The sequence below is a fragment of the Nesoenas mayeri genome, assembly GCF_963082525.1.
Source record: "Nesoenas mayeri genome assembly, chromosome: 1".
NCBI classification, from domain to species: Eukaryota; Metazoa; Chordata; class Aves; order Columbiformes; family Columbidae; genus Nesoenas; species Nesoenas mayeri.
Genome location: NC_137541.1, coordinates 211958399 through 211972585, shown reverse-complemented (window position 1 = coordinate 211972585; position 14187 = coordinate 211958399). Strand labels below are relative to the sequence as shown.

At 49.3% G+C, this 14187-nt stretch overlaps 1 protein-coding gene across 1 annotated transcript; it reads right to left on the bottom strand.

The window, feature by feature from the left end:
• Positions 1 to 1320: 1320 nt before the first annotated feature.
• MRPL48 (mitochondrial ribosomal protein L48) lies at positions 1321 to 12218 on the bottom strand. Its single transcript, XM_080363925.1, has 8 exons — positions 11952 to 12218; positions 10822 to 10874; positions 10476 to 10513; positions 9523 to 9608; positions 7556 to 7728; positions 5675 to 5777; positions 3485 to 3574; positions 1321 to 1559 (listed from the first exon to the last, which is right to left on the bottom strand). Exons 1-8 carry the CDS (start codon positions 11970 to 11972, stop codon positions 1485 to 1487), a joined length of 639 nt encoding a protein of 212 aa, XP_080220051.1. The 5' UTR covers positions 11973 to 12218; the 3' UTR covers positions 1321 to 1484.
• Between the last annotated feature and the right edge of the window lie 1969 nt (positions 12219 to 14187).

Sequence of the window (14187 nt, the reverse complement as noted above, 5' to 3'; positions counted from 1 at the left end):
GTGCTGCTGGGGATAACCGGGAGCTCAGAAGGGATCCCTGTGGGGTTGTGTGGGAGATTCCAGCCCAAAATGTCCCAGATTTGGAGCATTCACAGCGTGGGTGTAACATCCCTGCTGTGGATTTCAACCTTATTGAAGCCTTTCTGGACTTAAAAGGGGCTGAGAAGAAAGATGGGGACGGACTTTTGGGCAGGACCTGTTGGGATAGGACAAGGGGTGATGGTTTGAAACTAAAGGAGGGAGATTTGGCATAGATATAAGGAATTGTTGCCCTGAGGGTGGTGAGAGCCTGTCCCAGGTTGGCCAGAGAGGTGGTGGATGAACCATCCCTGGAGACATCCCAGGCCAGGCTGGACGGGGCTCTGAGCAACCTGAGCTGGTGCAGATGTCCCTGCTCATGGCAGGGGTGGCACTGGATAAGCTTGGAAGGTCCTTCAACCCAAATTATTCTATGATTCCAGAGCTTTTCCAGCAGCGATAACCTCATGTTGCACAGGATGGTATTTTGGAGGGGATTAACCTCCTGGGAAGCTCCAGGAGCATCAGGTATGTGGGGAAAAAAGGCTCTGGTGAGGAGAAATGCTCAGCTGAATACAACCTCCTAGCAACCCATCCTGGGGAGGATGCTAGTGAGTTACTTTCCCTCTTCTAAAGAGCTGGTGCCTAGAATGGGAAAGCAAACAAACTGGTTTTGGGGCCGGAAAAACCTCCTTGTAGCGTCCATCAACACAAGGGCTAAATTTGGTTCTAATGCATTTCAACCAAGTATCATGTCAGCTCCGGCGCAAAATAAAAGCAGCTCGATCTTAGAATCTGAAATAGTGAAGATTGGAGGGAATGAACCCAGCACTGCAACCCGTTCGACCCAGCAGAATGGGGTCTGTCTTAGATGAAACCAGCAAAATGGCTGTTGTAAAAACCGGGTTGATTTTGGGGATCCAGGGGGGAGGTTTATCAGAAATTAAGGAGAAATTTTGCCACCTCTGAGGCTTTTTTCCATCAAACAGGAGTTGAGCTGCTTGGGGGTGATTATCCCCAACCTTCCCAGGGCTCTGAGGCTCCATTTGTGTTGGCAAAGCTCCGGTTTAAGCGGTTTTATGAGAGTAACGTGCTGCTGCGGCCTCCAGCTGATGGGTCACTTCCACATCAAATTACTGCAGTGAAGTATCATTCACTTGCAGAGATTTCTGCAGACTGAAACCTTCAGAAATCCTCAAATACCAAAAGCCAAACAGGCAGGAAAAAAGAAAGGAAAAGGTCAGAACTGGGAAAAATAAACCCACGTTCTATCCTGCACCCACTTCAGTGAGCACAGATCACTTGGATATAAACACACCTCTTTATTAAGACAAACTGCTTGACAACAGTGCGGATTTCTTGCAGATCGCCAAATTATCAGTGCGGTGAAGTTGCATTGTGGAGGCTCGAGTGGCTTCGCTGTCCCGGAGTCGGTTTTGAAGCGGATGGAGCGTTTCGTCCTCGTCTCAGTTCATCTGCGCCAGCAGCTCTTCAAGTTCTGGCCGGGATTTTAATCGGCTCTTGAAATGAGCTTCGGTGTGCTGGGGAGGGAGGGAAAAGGAAGGAAAATAAGCAAATCGGTATCACCTCTGGAGCACTTTTTGAAATCAAGAGGAAGGCAAACCTTCTCCCTAAGAGAATTGCTGAGAAGTGGAAAAATACAAGACTTAAATGAAGGTGGGGAGTGGGAAGTCACTGCAGGGTTAGAACTCATAGGCAGCTCCACCTGGAAGCTGGTGGGAGAGCTCTAAGCCTCTTATCTTATATCCAGCCTCGCACAGGAGCAGCTTTGGGGGGAAATCATTGAGAGTGGAAGATTCTGGCGGCAAGGGAGTGTGGTAACAGCAAGGGGATGCTCTGAAATTCGGCCTCGTCGGTGCCTCCTCACCTGGGCGCCAAACTGCGTTTGGAGGAGTGAGCAGTGGCATCATGCTCAAGCATCAAAGAATCATAGAATGGTTTGGGTTAAGGGATGTTTCCAGCACCCCAGTGCCCCCCTGCCATGAGCAGGGACATCTTCACCAGCTCAGGGTGCTCAGAGCCCCGTCCAGCCTGGCCTGGGATGTCTCCAGGGATGGTTCATCCACCATCTCTCTGGCCAACCTGGGCCAGGCTCTCACCACCCTCAGGGCAACAATTTCTTCCTCATGTCCAACCTGAATCTCCCTCCTTTAGTTTAAAACCATCACCCCTTGTCCTGTCACAACAGGCCCTGCTCAAAATCTGTCCCCATCTTTCTTCTTGGCCCCTTTTAAGTCCGGAAAGGCCACACTAAGGTCTCCTTGGAGCTTCTGTTCTCCAGCTGAACACCCCAACTCTCTCAGCCCGTCCCCCAGCAGAGCTGTTCCAGCCTCGCATCATTGCTGTGGCTCCTCTCCATGGCACAATAGTGTCACCGTTCTCCCTCCAGAGACAAAGCCACCAGCAAAAATTAAAAAGAAAAAAATAAGGGCCCTAAGGCAGACACAGGACTGTGAGCAAACCAGATTATTACTGGACTCAAGAGCCCTTCTCCCCTATTCCTTCTGGTTTGCAGAGCTGGAGATAACTAAACGTTCTTCAAAGAAGCCAACTGTGTCACTCATCACTCTCTAGAACTACCTGAAGGGCAGTTCTAGCCAGGTGGGGATTGGGCTCTTCTCCCAGGCATCAGCAATAGGACAAGGGGCCATGGGCTTCAACTCTGCCAGGGGAAATTGAGGCTGGAGATTAGAAAGCAATTCTGTGCAGAGAGAGTGGTCAGGCATTGGAATGGCTGCCCAGGGAGGTGCTGGACTCACCGGCCCTGGAGGTTTTTAAGCTGAGATTGGCCATGGCACTTAGTGCCATGATCTACTCAATGGGCTGGAGTTGGACCAAGGGTTGGACTGGATGATCTCTGAGGTCTTTTCCAACCCAGTTCATCCTGTGATTCTGTGTGATTCTGTGTTTTCCTGTTTGAATTCATTGTGCTGCCTTCCCTTTCCAGCCACAAAAGTCCTTTAGTCCTCGAATAAAAAGCACCTCCTGTGACTGTTTTGTCTGAATGTAACACAACAGAAGTTTAAATATGTCCTTATGCTGGGTCCACTAGCAACCAGGGTTCTGTCCTCAAGCTCTAAGTGCTGAGAAAACTATTGGGTCTTTCTATAGAAAACAAGCTGAACATCTCCCAGAGCAAATTCCACCCAAACTGGGCACAACATTTGGGTTCCCAGTCTCAGCTTTGCTACCAACCACTCCGTGAAGTTCCTGGTGGGGAAGGGTCGCAGGGAATCTGCGACTAATTATAGGAGGATAAGGGGAAAACAAAACGTTCATCAAGAATTAGAGGTAATGGGTTTTGAAAGACCAAGTGATGAGAGGTGCCGGGCATCCCTAAGTCTAGACTAAACAGTAGGCGCAGGACCAGGTCTGTATTTTCAGACCAAGTCACATATCACATCTGCTTCCTAAACACAAAGGAATGGGTATAAATTCAAGATACCTCTGCCACTGACAGGTGGACCCCTTCAGGCTGATTACTCTGAATTACTTCCAGGAGGATCGGAGCGAACGTCGAACTCAAACCGCTGATCTGAAAGAAGAAACAAACAGAACATCATGCACAAAATGGACTCATTATATTAAAACCACGGGAAGAGACGTTGGTTTGGTCCAAGCCTGCGGCAGCCAAGCTCTCTGCTTCATCCCCACACTTCTCACATACAGCACATCCCCAAACTCTTATTTTGGCTCTTCTCTATGAATATTGTGCTTCTCATCCCTACTTGCATGGCCTCCTGCACATAAAGATGCTAATTTAGGAGAGACTTCAACACAAAAGCTGCCACAGCAAACCTGCATCCTCGGCCTTAACCGCACATCAGCTTTCTCCAGTGGGAAAAGTCTAATTCTAGACTTAAAATGTAATCCATCACGGGTTTAGCAAGGCAACATACTATAAACTAGGAAAAAGTCACTGAGAGAAGTAGCTATTAATATTTACCTCCACTTTTGAAGCTGGCTAATACTATTTTAAAATTTCATCAAGTTTGCCAAATCTTTCATCCTTACACATGATTTTTCCACCCTTTGTATCAATTATTCTGCATAAAATAGATAATAAATCTTAATAATATAGAATGCAGAAACTCTTCTTCTGCCTGCAACTTTGCGAACAACTTTCAGCAAGAAAGGAGGCAAGAAGGAGGACTGGGGTAAATCTAGACCAGCCAGCCTCACCTCCATCCCTGGGAAACTGATGGAACGACTTATCTTTGGTGCCATCTCAAGGCATATCAGGGATCAGAGGGTCATTAGGGGCAGTCAACATGGCTTCACCAAGGGGAAGTCGTGCTTGACCAACCTCAGTGACTTTTATGAGGACATAACAAGAGGGATGGATGATGGCAGAGCGGTGGACATGATCTACCTTGACTTGAGTGAGGCATTGGACACAGTGTCCCACAGCATCCTCACAGCTGAACTGAGGGAGTGCGGTCTGGATGATCGGGGAGTGAGGTGACTGTGAACTGGCTGAAGGGAAGAAGCCAGAGAGTCGTGGTCAATGGGGCAGAGTCCAGTTGAGGCCTGGATCTAGTGCAGTGCCTCAGGGGCAGTGCTGGGGCCGCTGTTATTCAATATATTCATCAATGACTTGGATGAGGGAACAAAGTGACTCTCAGCACGTTTGCTGGCGACACCAAGCTGGGAGGAGTGGCTGACACGCCAGAGGCTGTGCTGCCATCAGAGACCTGGACAGGCTGAGAGTTGGGCGGGGAGAAATGTAATGAACTAGAACAAGGGCAAGTGTAGAGTCTTGGATCTGGGCAGGAACAACCCCAGGTTCCAGTGTAAGTTGGGGAACGAGCTGTTGGAGAGCAGTGTAGGGGAAAGGGACCTGGGGGTCCTGGGGACAGCAGGGTGACCATGAGCCAGCACTGGGCCCTTGTGGCCAGGAAGCCAATGGTACCTGGGGTGGGTTAACAGGGGGTGGTCAGTAGGTCAGAGAGGTTCTCGTGTCCCTCTGCTCTGCCCTGGGGAGACCACACCTGGAATCTTGTGTCCAGTTGTGGCCCCTCAGTTCCAGCAGGACAGGGAACTGCTGGAGAGAGTCCAGCGCAGCCACCAAGATGCTGCAGGGAGTGGAGCATCTCCCGTGTGAGGAAAGGCTGAGGGAGCTGGGGCTCTGGAGCTGGACAAGAGGACACTGAGGGGGGACTCATTCATGGGGATCAATATGGAAAGGGTGAGTGTCAGGAGGATGGAGCCAGGCTCTTCTGGTGACAACCAATGGTAGGAGAAGAGGCAATGGGCACAAACTGGAACACAAGAGGTTCCACTTAAGTATGAGGGGAAACTTGTTCCCGGTGAGGGTGTCAGAGCCTGGCCCAGGCTGCCCAGGGGGGTTGTGGAGTCTCCTTCTCTGCAGACATTCCAACCCGCCTGGACACCTTCCTGTGTAACCTCATCTGGGTGTTCCTGCTCCATGGGGGGATTGCACTGGATGAGCTTTCCAGGTTCCTTCAAGCCCTGACATTCTGGGATTCTGGGAAATCGTGAATTAGACTCTTGGCGCTTCAAATTTACGCCTTTAAAGAGACTTAACGCCTGGTTTTTAAGAGGGTTTGAGAGCTCTGAGCACAGAGAGGCTGCCACAAGAGCGGTGGCGTTATCAGCAAACACCAGCTCGTACCTGGACAACCCTCTGGTGGGTGGTGAGAACCGCGTCCAGCTGCATTTTGGAACCTCGCTCCTCCAAGAACAGCACCTCGTCGGTTTTGGTAGGCATGGCGTAGCTGCAGGAACCACACAGTTAGCATGGGGGAGGACAGATTTGCGCTGCTTTACAGGAACGAATCGACCTCCAGCAGCAGGGAATGTGGCAGGAAGATTAACTTTTAATGAGAAATTAATTATGCAAACAATGTATCTCGCAAATCAAGCGCGGGCAGAAGCCGGGTGTTTTACTGGAAGGAGATAAGGGGGAAGCTTGCAGTGCTATTACCAGCAAATTCAGCTCCAAACACCAGCTTGAGAAGAGAACTTTTAACTTTATATTTGAAGGAGAGCTTTAAAGCGACAATTCTGACTTACTTTTTAATAGTCTATCTATTTTAATTGGGAACGGAGCTAAAAACCACTGCCGCAACGCACCACTGCAAGGATATTGCATTCACCGCTGGGAATTGATCAGGAATTTATGGTGAATTTATCAAGAATTTATGGTGAATTTATTTCAGAAATTTACAGTGATCTTCTCAGGAATTTACAGCGAATGTATCAGGAATTTACAGTGAATTTAATAACGAGGCAGCGGGTCAGATTTTGCTCTCTGGTTACAGTTACTCCATTTCCATGGCATCAGTAACAACAGGCTACATCCTACCACCCATGTTTTACCCTACAGATTTTGCTGTTTAAGGGTAAATGATTTCTTTCTGCACATATTGAACTCTGTGCACCAAGTCCAACCTTAGAGGGTACAAGCATGACACAGGTAATAACACCTAAGGCTGAAAGTGGCACCAATAGCCTCAGACTGTGGGATTTCTCTGAATTTACTTTCTAGCGCGTTGCTGCTGATAGAATTTGTAATTTCTTATTGTCACCAGGTATCCTGCTTATAACAAACACCTGTCAGTCACGGATGGGTCAGGTTTTAGTGCTGTTTGGTGCAAGAAACATCACGGAGATGCTACAAGTAGCTGATCTACAGCTGACAGTTCATCGAAGTAAATGAACACAAAGACAATTACTCTTGACAGGTTTAATTGGTGTGAGGAGGAACCAGCGTTTAAACTCAGCCACACAGGTAAAGACACACATTTCAGATAATCAGCACTAAGTGTTTTTACTCCCTTAGTGCTTCTGCAGCAATAATATTCTCCTCGCACAGGCTTCAGGGGTTCCCCAAGCTCCTTCTAGTTTGTATATTCACTACCATTGCTTACTCTGCAATATACACACAAAGAGCCTGGGTAAAACGTTATAAAGAAAAAACAGCATATAAAGGCAGCAAGACTTAAGTTCCTGAGCTCAGCACCCACAGGCTTAAGTGTTTTTTTCTCAGAGGAATTAAAAGTAATGGCACTTTTTTTTCCCCTTGAGATCTGTTCAGTCAAAGAATCATAAAACCATTTTGGTTGGAAAAGACGCTGAAGATCATCAAGTCCAACTGTTCCCCCACCCCTGGCACTGCCCCATGTCCCTGATAACCTCACCTATGTGTATTTTCAACCCCTCCAGGGATGGTGACTCCAGCACTGCCCTGGGCAGCCTGTTCCAATGCCCCACAGCCCTTTGGGGAAGAAATTGTTCCCCACATCCAACCTCAACCTCCCCTGGCGCAACTTGAGGCCACTTGAAATTGTTCAGTGCCTGAACAACTCAATTTCAGCCTTCCTTATCCGAATAAAGCATCCCAAACCCTGCAGACACACAAAAAGAGAACAGCAGGCAGCTTTACACTTATTTACACGTTGGATCTTAGGAACAATTTCTTCCTGGAAAGGGCAACGATCTCAAGGGTCTCTTCCAAGCAAATTATTCTATGATCTTATGATGTTCCTCATACCTTTCATTCACTCTGATGGAGAGCCGGTTGCAGAGTCTATGCACATATTGAGCAAAATGTTCCACCAGACACATATCATAGGAAGTCATCTGGATGTTGAGATCTCCATACTCGTGTTCGGTCCCAACATTTATCTCTTTCATCTGTACTTTATCCTTCTTCCTCTTTGGAACCTGTAATTTTTTTAAAAACAGAAAGAAAGAAAAAATATCTGGTTTTGGATAAAGCTGGAAATAAAAAAAACCAAACATTAACTCGTGCCTGCACAGGAGACAGAATCCCAGAATGTCAGGGGTTGGAAGGGCCCTGGAAAGCTCATCCAGTGCAATCCCCCCATGGAGCAGGAACACCCAGATGAGGTTACACAGGAAGGTGTCCAGGTGAGTTGGAATGTCTGCACAGAAGGAGACTCCACAACCCCCCTGGGCAGCCTGGGCCAGGCTCTGCCACCCTCACCACGAACAAGTTGCTTCTCAAATTAAAGTGGAACGTCCTGTGTTCCAGTTTGTACCCATTACCCCTTGTCCTGTCACTGGTTGTCACCAAGAAGAGCCTGGCTCCATCCTCCTGACACTCACCCTTTAGATATCTGTAAACATGAATGAGTCCCCCCTCAGTGTCCTCTTGTCCAGCTCCAGAGCCCCAGCTCCCTCAGCCTTTCCTCACACGGGAGATGCTCCACTCCCTTCAGCATCTTGGTGGCTGCGCTGGACTCTCTCCAGCAGTTCCCTGTCCTGCTGGAACTGAGGGGCCACAACTGGACACAAGATTCCAGGTGTGGTCTCCCCAGGGCAGAGCAGAGGGGCAGGAGAACCTCTCTGACCTACTGACCACCCCCTTCTAACCCACCCCAGGTACCATTGGCTTCCTGGCCACAAGGGCCCAGTGCTGGCTCATGCTCACCCTGCTGTCCCCAGGACCCCCAGGTCCCTTTCCCCTACACTGCTCTCCAACAGCTCCTTCCCCAACTTACACTGGAACCTGGGGTTGTTCCTGCCCAGATCCAAGACTCTACACTTGCCCTTGTTCTAGTTCATTACATTTTTCCCCGCCCAACTCTCCAGCCTGTCCAGGTCTCTGATGGCAGCACAGCCTCTGGCGTGTCAGCCACTCCTCCCAGCTTGGTGTCACCAGCAAACTTGCTGACAGTCACTCTATTCCCTCGTCCAAATCATTGATGAACATATTGAATAACAGCGGCCCCAGCACTGCCCCTGAGGCACTGCACTAGATCCAGGCCTCAACTGGACTCTGCCCCATTGACCACGACTCTCTGGCTTCTTCCCTTCAGCCAGTTCACAGTCACCTCACTACCTGATCGTCCAGACCGCACTCCCTCAGTTTAGACTACACAAAGGTTCTCTCCTCTGACAAAGGTTTTGCTGAACTACATGGAACACATCAGCCCATCTGTGCTCGCTGTCCTCGATCACAAAACTGCGATGACATTATCGTAACAGATGTTCTCGAGTAGAGCAGTTCGGGTCTTGGATGGCAGCACCGCAGGATTCACACAGAAAATACATGCGCACCGTGATTAATTCCTTCCAGGAGAAACCCAGGAGCAGAAAACAAACTGGGTTTTATTTTAATTCCTGCCTTTGAGGCAGCTGTCTAGGTGAATTATTGTTTCTTCCTTCCACCAAAATTGTCATCTTTCCAAATTTGAGGGAATGTAAAGCATTTAAATGCAAAATGTTGAAATGCAGAGAAGCCCTCCTCACAATACTACGCAATAATCTGAAGCTGAGGTGTTAAATTCAGCATCGAGAAGAGATTCTTACCCCCCATTAACAAGAATATACCAGACAAAATAATTTCTGCGGTGTTTTGAGTGAGTATTTCATATGATGTAACACATGTATATCAGTATTCTTTTTAATATGATTCATCAGCCTTGGAATTAATAATACCCATGTTTAAACCGAACTGTAAGAAGATGGGCCAGCTGAAATTGTTATTCCTACCTCCTTCGGGAGCAGGTATTTGAACCTCCCAATGCCGTGCGTAGGACGGGATTTGTAGTGTCTGTGGCAACTCACGAGCACGTCACCTTAAAATTAAAGCAGAGGAAACGCGTTTCCAGCTGAACAAAACACGGCCCTTCTCTAAACAAACATCCACAGGTGCCATTGAGAGCCCCAAATCCACATGGGGGGCGGGAATTTGTCCTCAGCACCACAGCCAGAATGTTATAATTCACAGTTGGTTACGGCGAGAGGCGAATAAGGGAGGGAGAGATTAAAAATGACTCATTTAATTCACTCCCAGGTGAATTCTCAAGCAAAGACAGACTTGTCAGCACCAGTGGATGGGGAGGATGCTGATGAAATGTTACATCTGTCTCCTCTCACGCGACAGCAGTGATGCTACTACGATGGATCTGAGCCCCGTTTAGCTTAAAATCCAACTCTGTTCAAATATTCATGTGCTCGGAAGCCAAATCAAAACGGCGTCAACGTTTTATTTATACTTCCTTCTCCAGGGTAAAATGAAACCCTCAGTAATCCTCATTTTAATAAACAGAGCTCAGAACAGCAAAGAGAAACGGAACACCAAGGATCTAAGGCACTCGGATACGCTTTGCCTCCGCATCAAAACCAAATTTGATTTTAAATTGCGACAGTGGACTCCACCAGCTCAATAAATTTTGAAGTGGGACCTCACAGGGCTGTGAAAGTCATTTCCTAGACATTAATATAGTGAATGGCATCTGGCTGCTGTCACTTCAACCAAGAGCAGAGAAACTGAAGTAAGGGTTAGGAAAAAAGGTATAGAAGAGGAAAAGTACCTGCTAATGTTATTTAACCAGACCAAAATTGGCTAAAAAAAATGTAAAAGAGACGTAAATGCTGAAATGCGATATTTATTTTGGGTAAACAATGTTTTGGCCTTGCGTTGGGTTATTAAGAGGCCTTACCTGCAGCGCACAGACGGTTTTCTCTGGGTGTTGCTGCTCTGTAGGAAACAAGATCATTGTTAAAAGCCCTGATTTCAGCCACCTATGGAAATAAAACACATCTCCTTGAGCAAAAGCTCACAGCCCAAGTTCCTCAGACACAAGTTAATCCTGTTAGCAAAGAAACTCTTTGTCCTCCATACCCCACAGCCCTTTCAGCTGAGCCTCCCTCCACCACTAAAAGATTTCCCTTGGCAAACCGTACTTTTTCTGCCACATAAGTGCTCTGAGACTCTCAGTAGAAGCGTCCAAGGGTTTTTAACGCCCTATAGTGTGTTTTCTTCACCGGGTTTGATGTCAGACTCACCTGCTGAGCGCCAACACCTGCTTCAGCAACGCTCCCTTCTTCAAGCACAGCGCCTGCAATGAGCCACCACGGTCAAAACGCAAATATTCAGAGAGTTTTCACCATCGCTTCTCAAAATACAGCATGGAAACAACATCCAAGACCCTCAGAACACGCCAATAACCCAGTCCCTCCAGAATATTGCCACAACTCAGAGGGATGAAGCAGGAGGATAATGATGAGTGCGGTGACCTCTCATGCACTCCCTCACTTTGCTCCGGGATCCAACAAGCTAGGGTGGGAGATCCCCCATGATCTGTAGGGATCAACCCCTCGTGCTTGTTCCAGCTCCGTGTGTACGGAGGGAAAAACAGCTTGTGGGGCAAAGAATCAGAGAATCATTTTGGGTGGAAAAGCCTCCCAAGATCATCAAGTCCAATTATAACACAACCCTGGCACTAACCCATGTCCCTAAGTATAGTATAAATAATAGTATAATATAGTATAGTATGGTATGGTATGGTATGGTATGGTATGGTATGGTATGGCATGGCATGGCATGGCATGGCATAGTATAGTATAAATAAATAATATAAAAGATATTAAAAATGTTTTAAAATAAATTTAAAAAAACATATAAAATATTAAAAAGAATATATATAAGAGCTTTACTATCACCATATATATATATATATATAAAAGAGCTTTACTGTCACCAAATATATATATATATGTGTGTGTGTGTGTATATATGTGTATATATATTTTATATATATATATGTGTATATATATATATTTTTATATATATATGTGTGTGTGTATATATATATATATGTATATATATATGTATATATATACAAAGATCTTTACTGTCACCACAACCCCACCAGGCAGGACCCGCATCGTGTCCCCTGGGGCAGGCGGGTAATTACAAATTAAAGAGTGACAGGGAGGACCAAAGACCTGCTGGTCCCCAGGGGCAGTGACAGAGCTGGGGGGGCTGTGACGGACCCTGTGTCGCTGGGGTGACCCCTGGGTCCCTGGGGGGGGAGGTCTCTGTCGCAGATACACCACGGTAGGTGACCCAGGGCACTAACTCAGAGCCAGTGCTCCCCCTCCGCGTCCCTCCCCGGTGTCCCCAGCGCCGGTACCTTCGGCAGCGCCGCGTTCATCGCTCCGCCCGGCGCCGCGTCCGTCGCTCCCGGCGTCCCCTCGCTGCGTCCCGCCCCGCGTTCCGAGCCTCTCGCGGGGGGGAACGAGACTCTTTTAGACAACCCTCGCTGCCCGCAGGGCCACGGTGTCGTAGCGGAGGGGGCGGGTGACACCGGGGGACACGTTGTCCCCGCTGTCTCACACGGAGCGGCGCGACGTGGCAACGACCGCGCGGCGCATCCAATACTGTGCTACACACCCTGCTAGGCGCGATCCGCCCGCCCCTCGCTCCTTCTCGCACGCTGATTGGTCGTCAGCCGCGTCCATCAAGGTGGCCATGTTGAGTGTGGCATGGCTGGAAGGGCACCAGCGTGGTGCGGCGGCCATCTTGAGTGTGGCCGGTCCGGCCCCCGCCGCCATGTTAGCGCGGGAAGCGCTGTGAGGGGAGCGGCATGGAGGGCGAGCGGGATGGGGCTGGGCAGGTTTCAAGGAGGGGTGATTTGTGTTCGTGAGCCTTAACTAACACACATTTCTGGAGCACAGGTGTGCTGCGGAGCGGCTGAGGGACCTGGGGGGTTCAGCTGGAGAACAGGAGCTGAGGGGAGACCTTCTGATCTCTGAACTGCCTGAAAGGAGCTTGGAGCCAGGGGGGTCGGGCTCTGCTCCCCAGGAACAAGCGCCAGGAGCAGAGGAAACGGCCTCAAGTTGCGCCAGGGGAGGTTGAGGTTGGATGTGGGGAACAATTTCTTCCCCAAAGGGCTGTGGGGCATTGGAACAGGCTGCCCAGGGCAGTGCTGGAGTCACCATCCCTGGAGGGTTGGACAGACGGACATGAGCTTCTGGGGACATGGGGCAGGGACAGCGATGGGAGAATGGTTGGACTCTATCTTGAGGGTCTTTTCCAACCAAAATGATTCAGTGATTTCCCCATGGCTCTTCCCCGCTCCCCTCTCTCTTCCCTGCTGCCAAATTTCCCTCTTCTTGTGTGGCCGACGCTCCCACCCGCTCCCCTGAGCCCCCATCATGGAGCTTGACACCCAATTTCTTGTCAGGATTTCCAGCTCTGCTGACTGATTGCTGCTCCGATTCCTTTTGGCTGGAGCTGCCAGGCTCACGATGGCCTTTCTCTCTCCAGTTTGTCGGTGTTGATCGGTGTGGCGAGTCTCCTCCGCTGCAGACCAGACTCGTGTGTTGGATTCCTGCTCCGTGAGCCACCCTGCCAGCCCTGTCCTGCATTTCTGAGGCGCCTGGAGCTCCTGGTTCGCACCGCACAGCCCAGATGTTTGTCCCTCTTGCAATCTGGTGCATAGAGGGAAGAGAAGGAACATGAGCGGACAAAGTTTGCCCAAAAGCAGAGCTGGGGGGAGTCTGTGCCATCTCCTGCTCAGCATCTACATGAAGCGGATCTACAGCACCTCTGCTCTTTGCTCAACACTTTGCAAGGACACCGGCTCGCAGCTCTGAGCTCTGTTTTTGTGTTGATCCCCAGATATGACAAAACTGCTCATGTGGATGTTGTCCTGCCCTTTGATCTCCCCTGGGGAGCCCCAGGCAGGGCCACCGGGGCAGCGACGCTTGTTAGATAATTCCAGGGTGTTGCGAGCAAGAAGCAATGTGGGACTCGGAGCTGGGTTCAAACTGGCTCTCTCGTTCCAGGAAAACTGGGCTTCTGCTTCTGTGAACTTTGAATTCCGGGAGAAAATGCTGTGCTTGAGGAGAGGCTGGAGGGGGACGGCGTGGTGCTGCGTTTGTGGGGGGAGGTTGTGATGAGCAACACAATAAAGAGGTCAGGCTCACGACAGTCCGCCGTTCCATGACCTCAAACATTCTGTTCATGGAGGGGGCTACACCCCCTAATTCCCTCTGTTCTCAGAATCACAGAATGGTTTGGGTTGGAGGGACCTTCCCAGCTCCCCCAGTGCCCCCCCTGCCATGAGCAGGGACATCTTCACCAGCTCAGGTTGCTCAGAGCCCCGTCCAGCCTGGCCTGGGATGTCTCCAGGGATGGTTCATCCACCACCTCTCTGGCCAACCTGGGCCAGGCTCTCACCACCCTCAGGGCAACAATTTCTTCCTCCTGTCCAAACTGAATCTCCCTCCTTTAGTTTAAACCATCTCCCCTTGTCCTATTGCAACAGGCCCTGCTCAAAAGTCCGTCCCCATATTTCTTCTTAGCCCCTATTAAGTCCAGAAAGGCCACACTAAGGTCTCCTTGGAGCTTCTATTCTCCAGCTG

Bases quoted from the DNA above. Each gene is read 5' to 3' on its own strand.
- MRPL48 (XM_080363925.1), bottom strand. From the start codon at position 11,972: ATGAACGCGGCGCTGCCGAAG. The intron at 7,729-9,522 runs GTAGGAATAACA...AAAAAATTACAG, and splicing joins AATACCTGCTCCCGAAGGAG to GTTCCAAAGAGGAAGAAGGA. The intron at 3,575-5,674 runs GTACGAGCTGGT...TTCTTCTTTCAG, and splicing joins CCCACCAGAGGGTTGTCCAG to ATCAGCGGTTTGAGTTCGAC.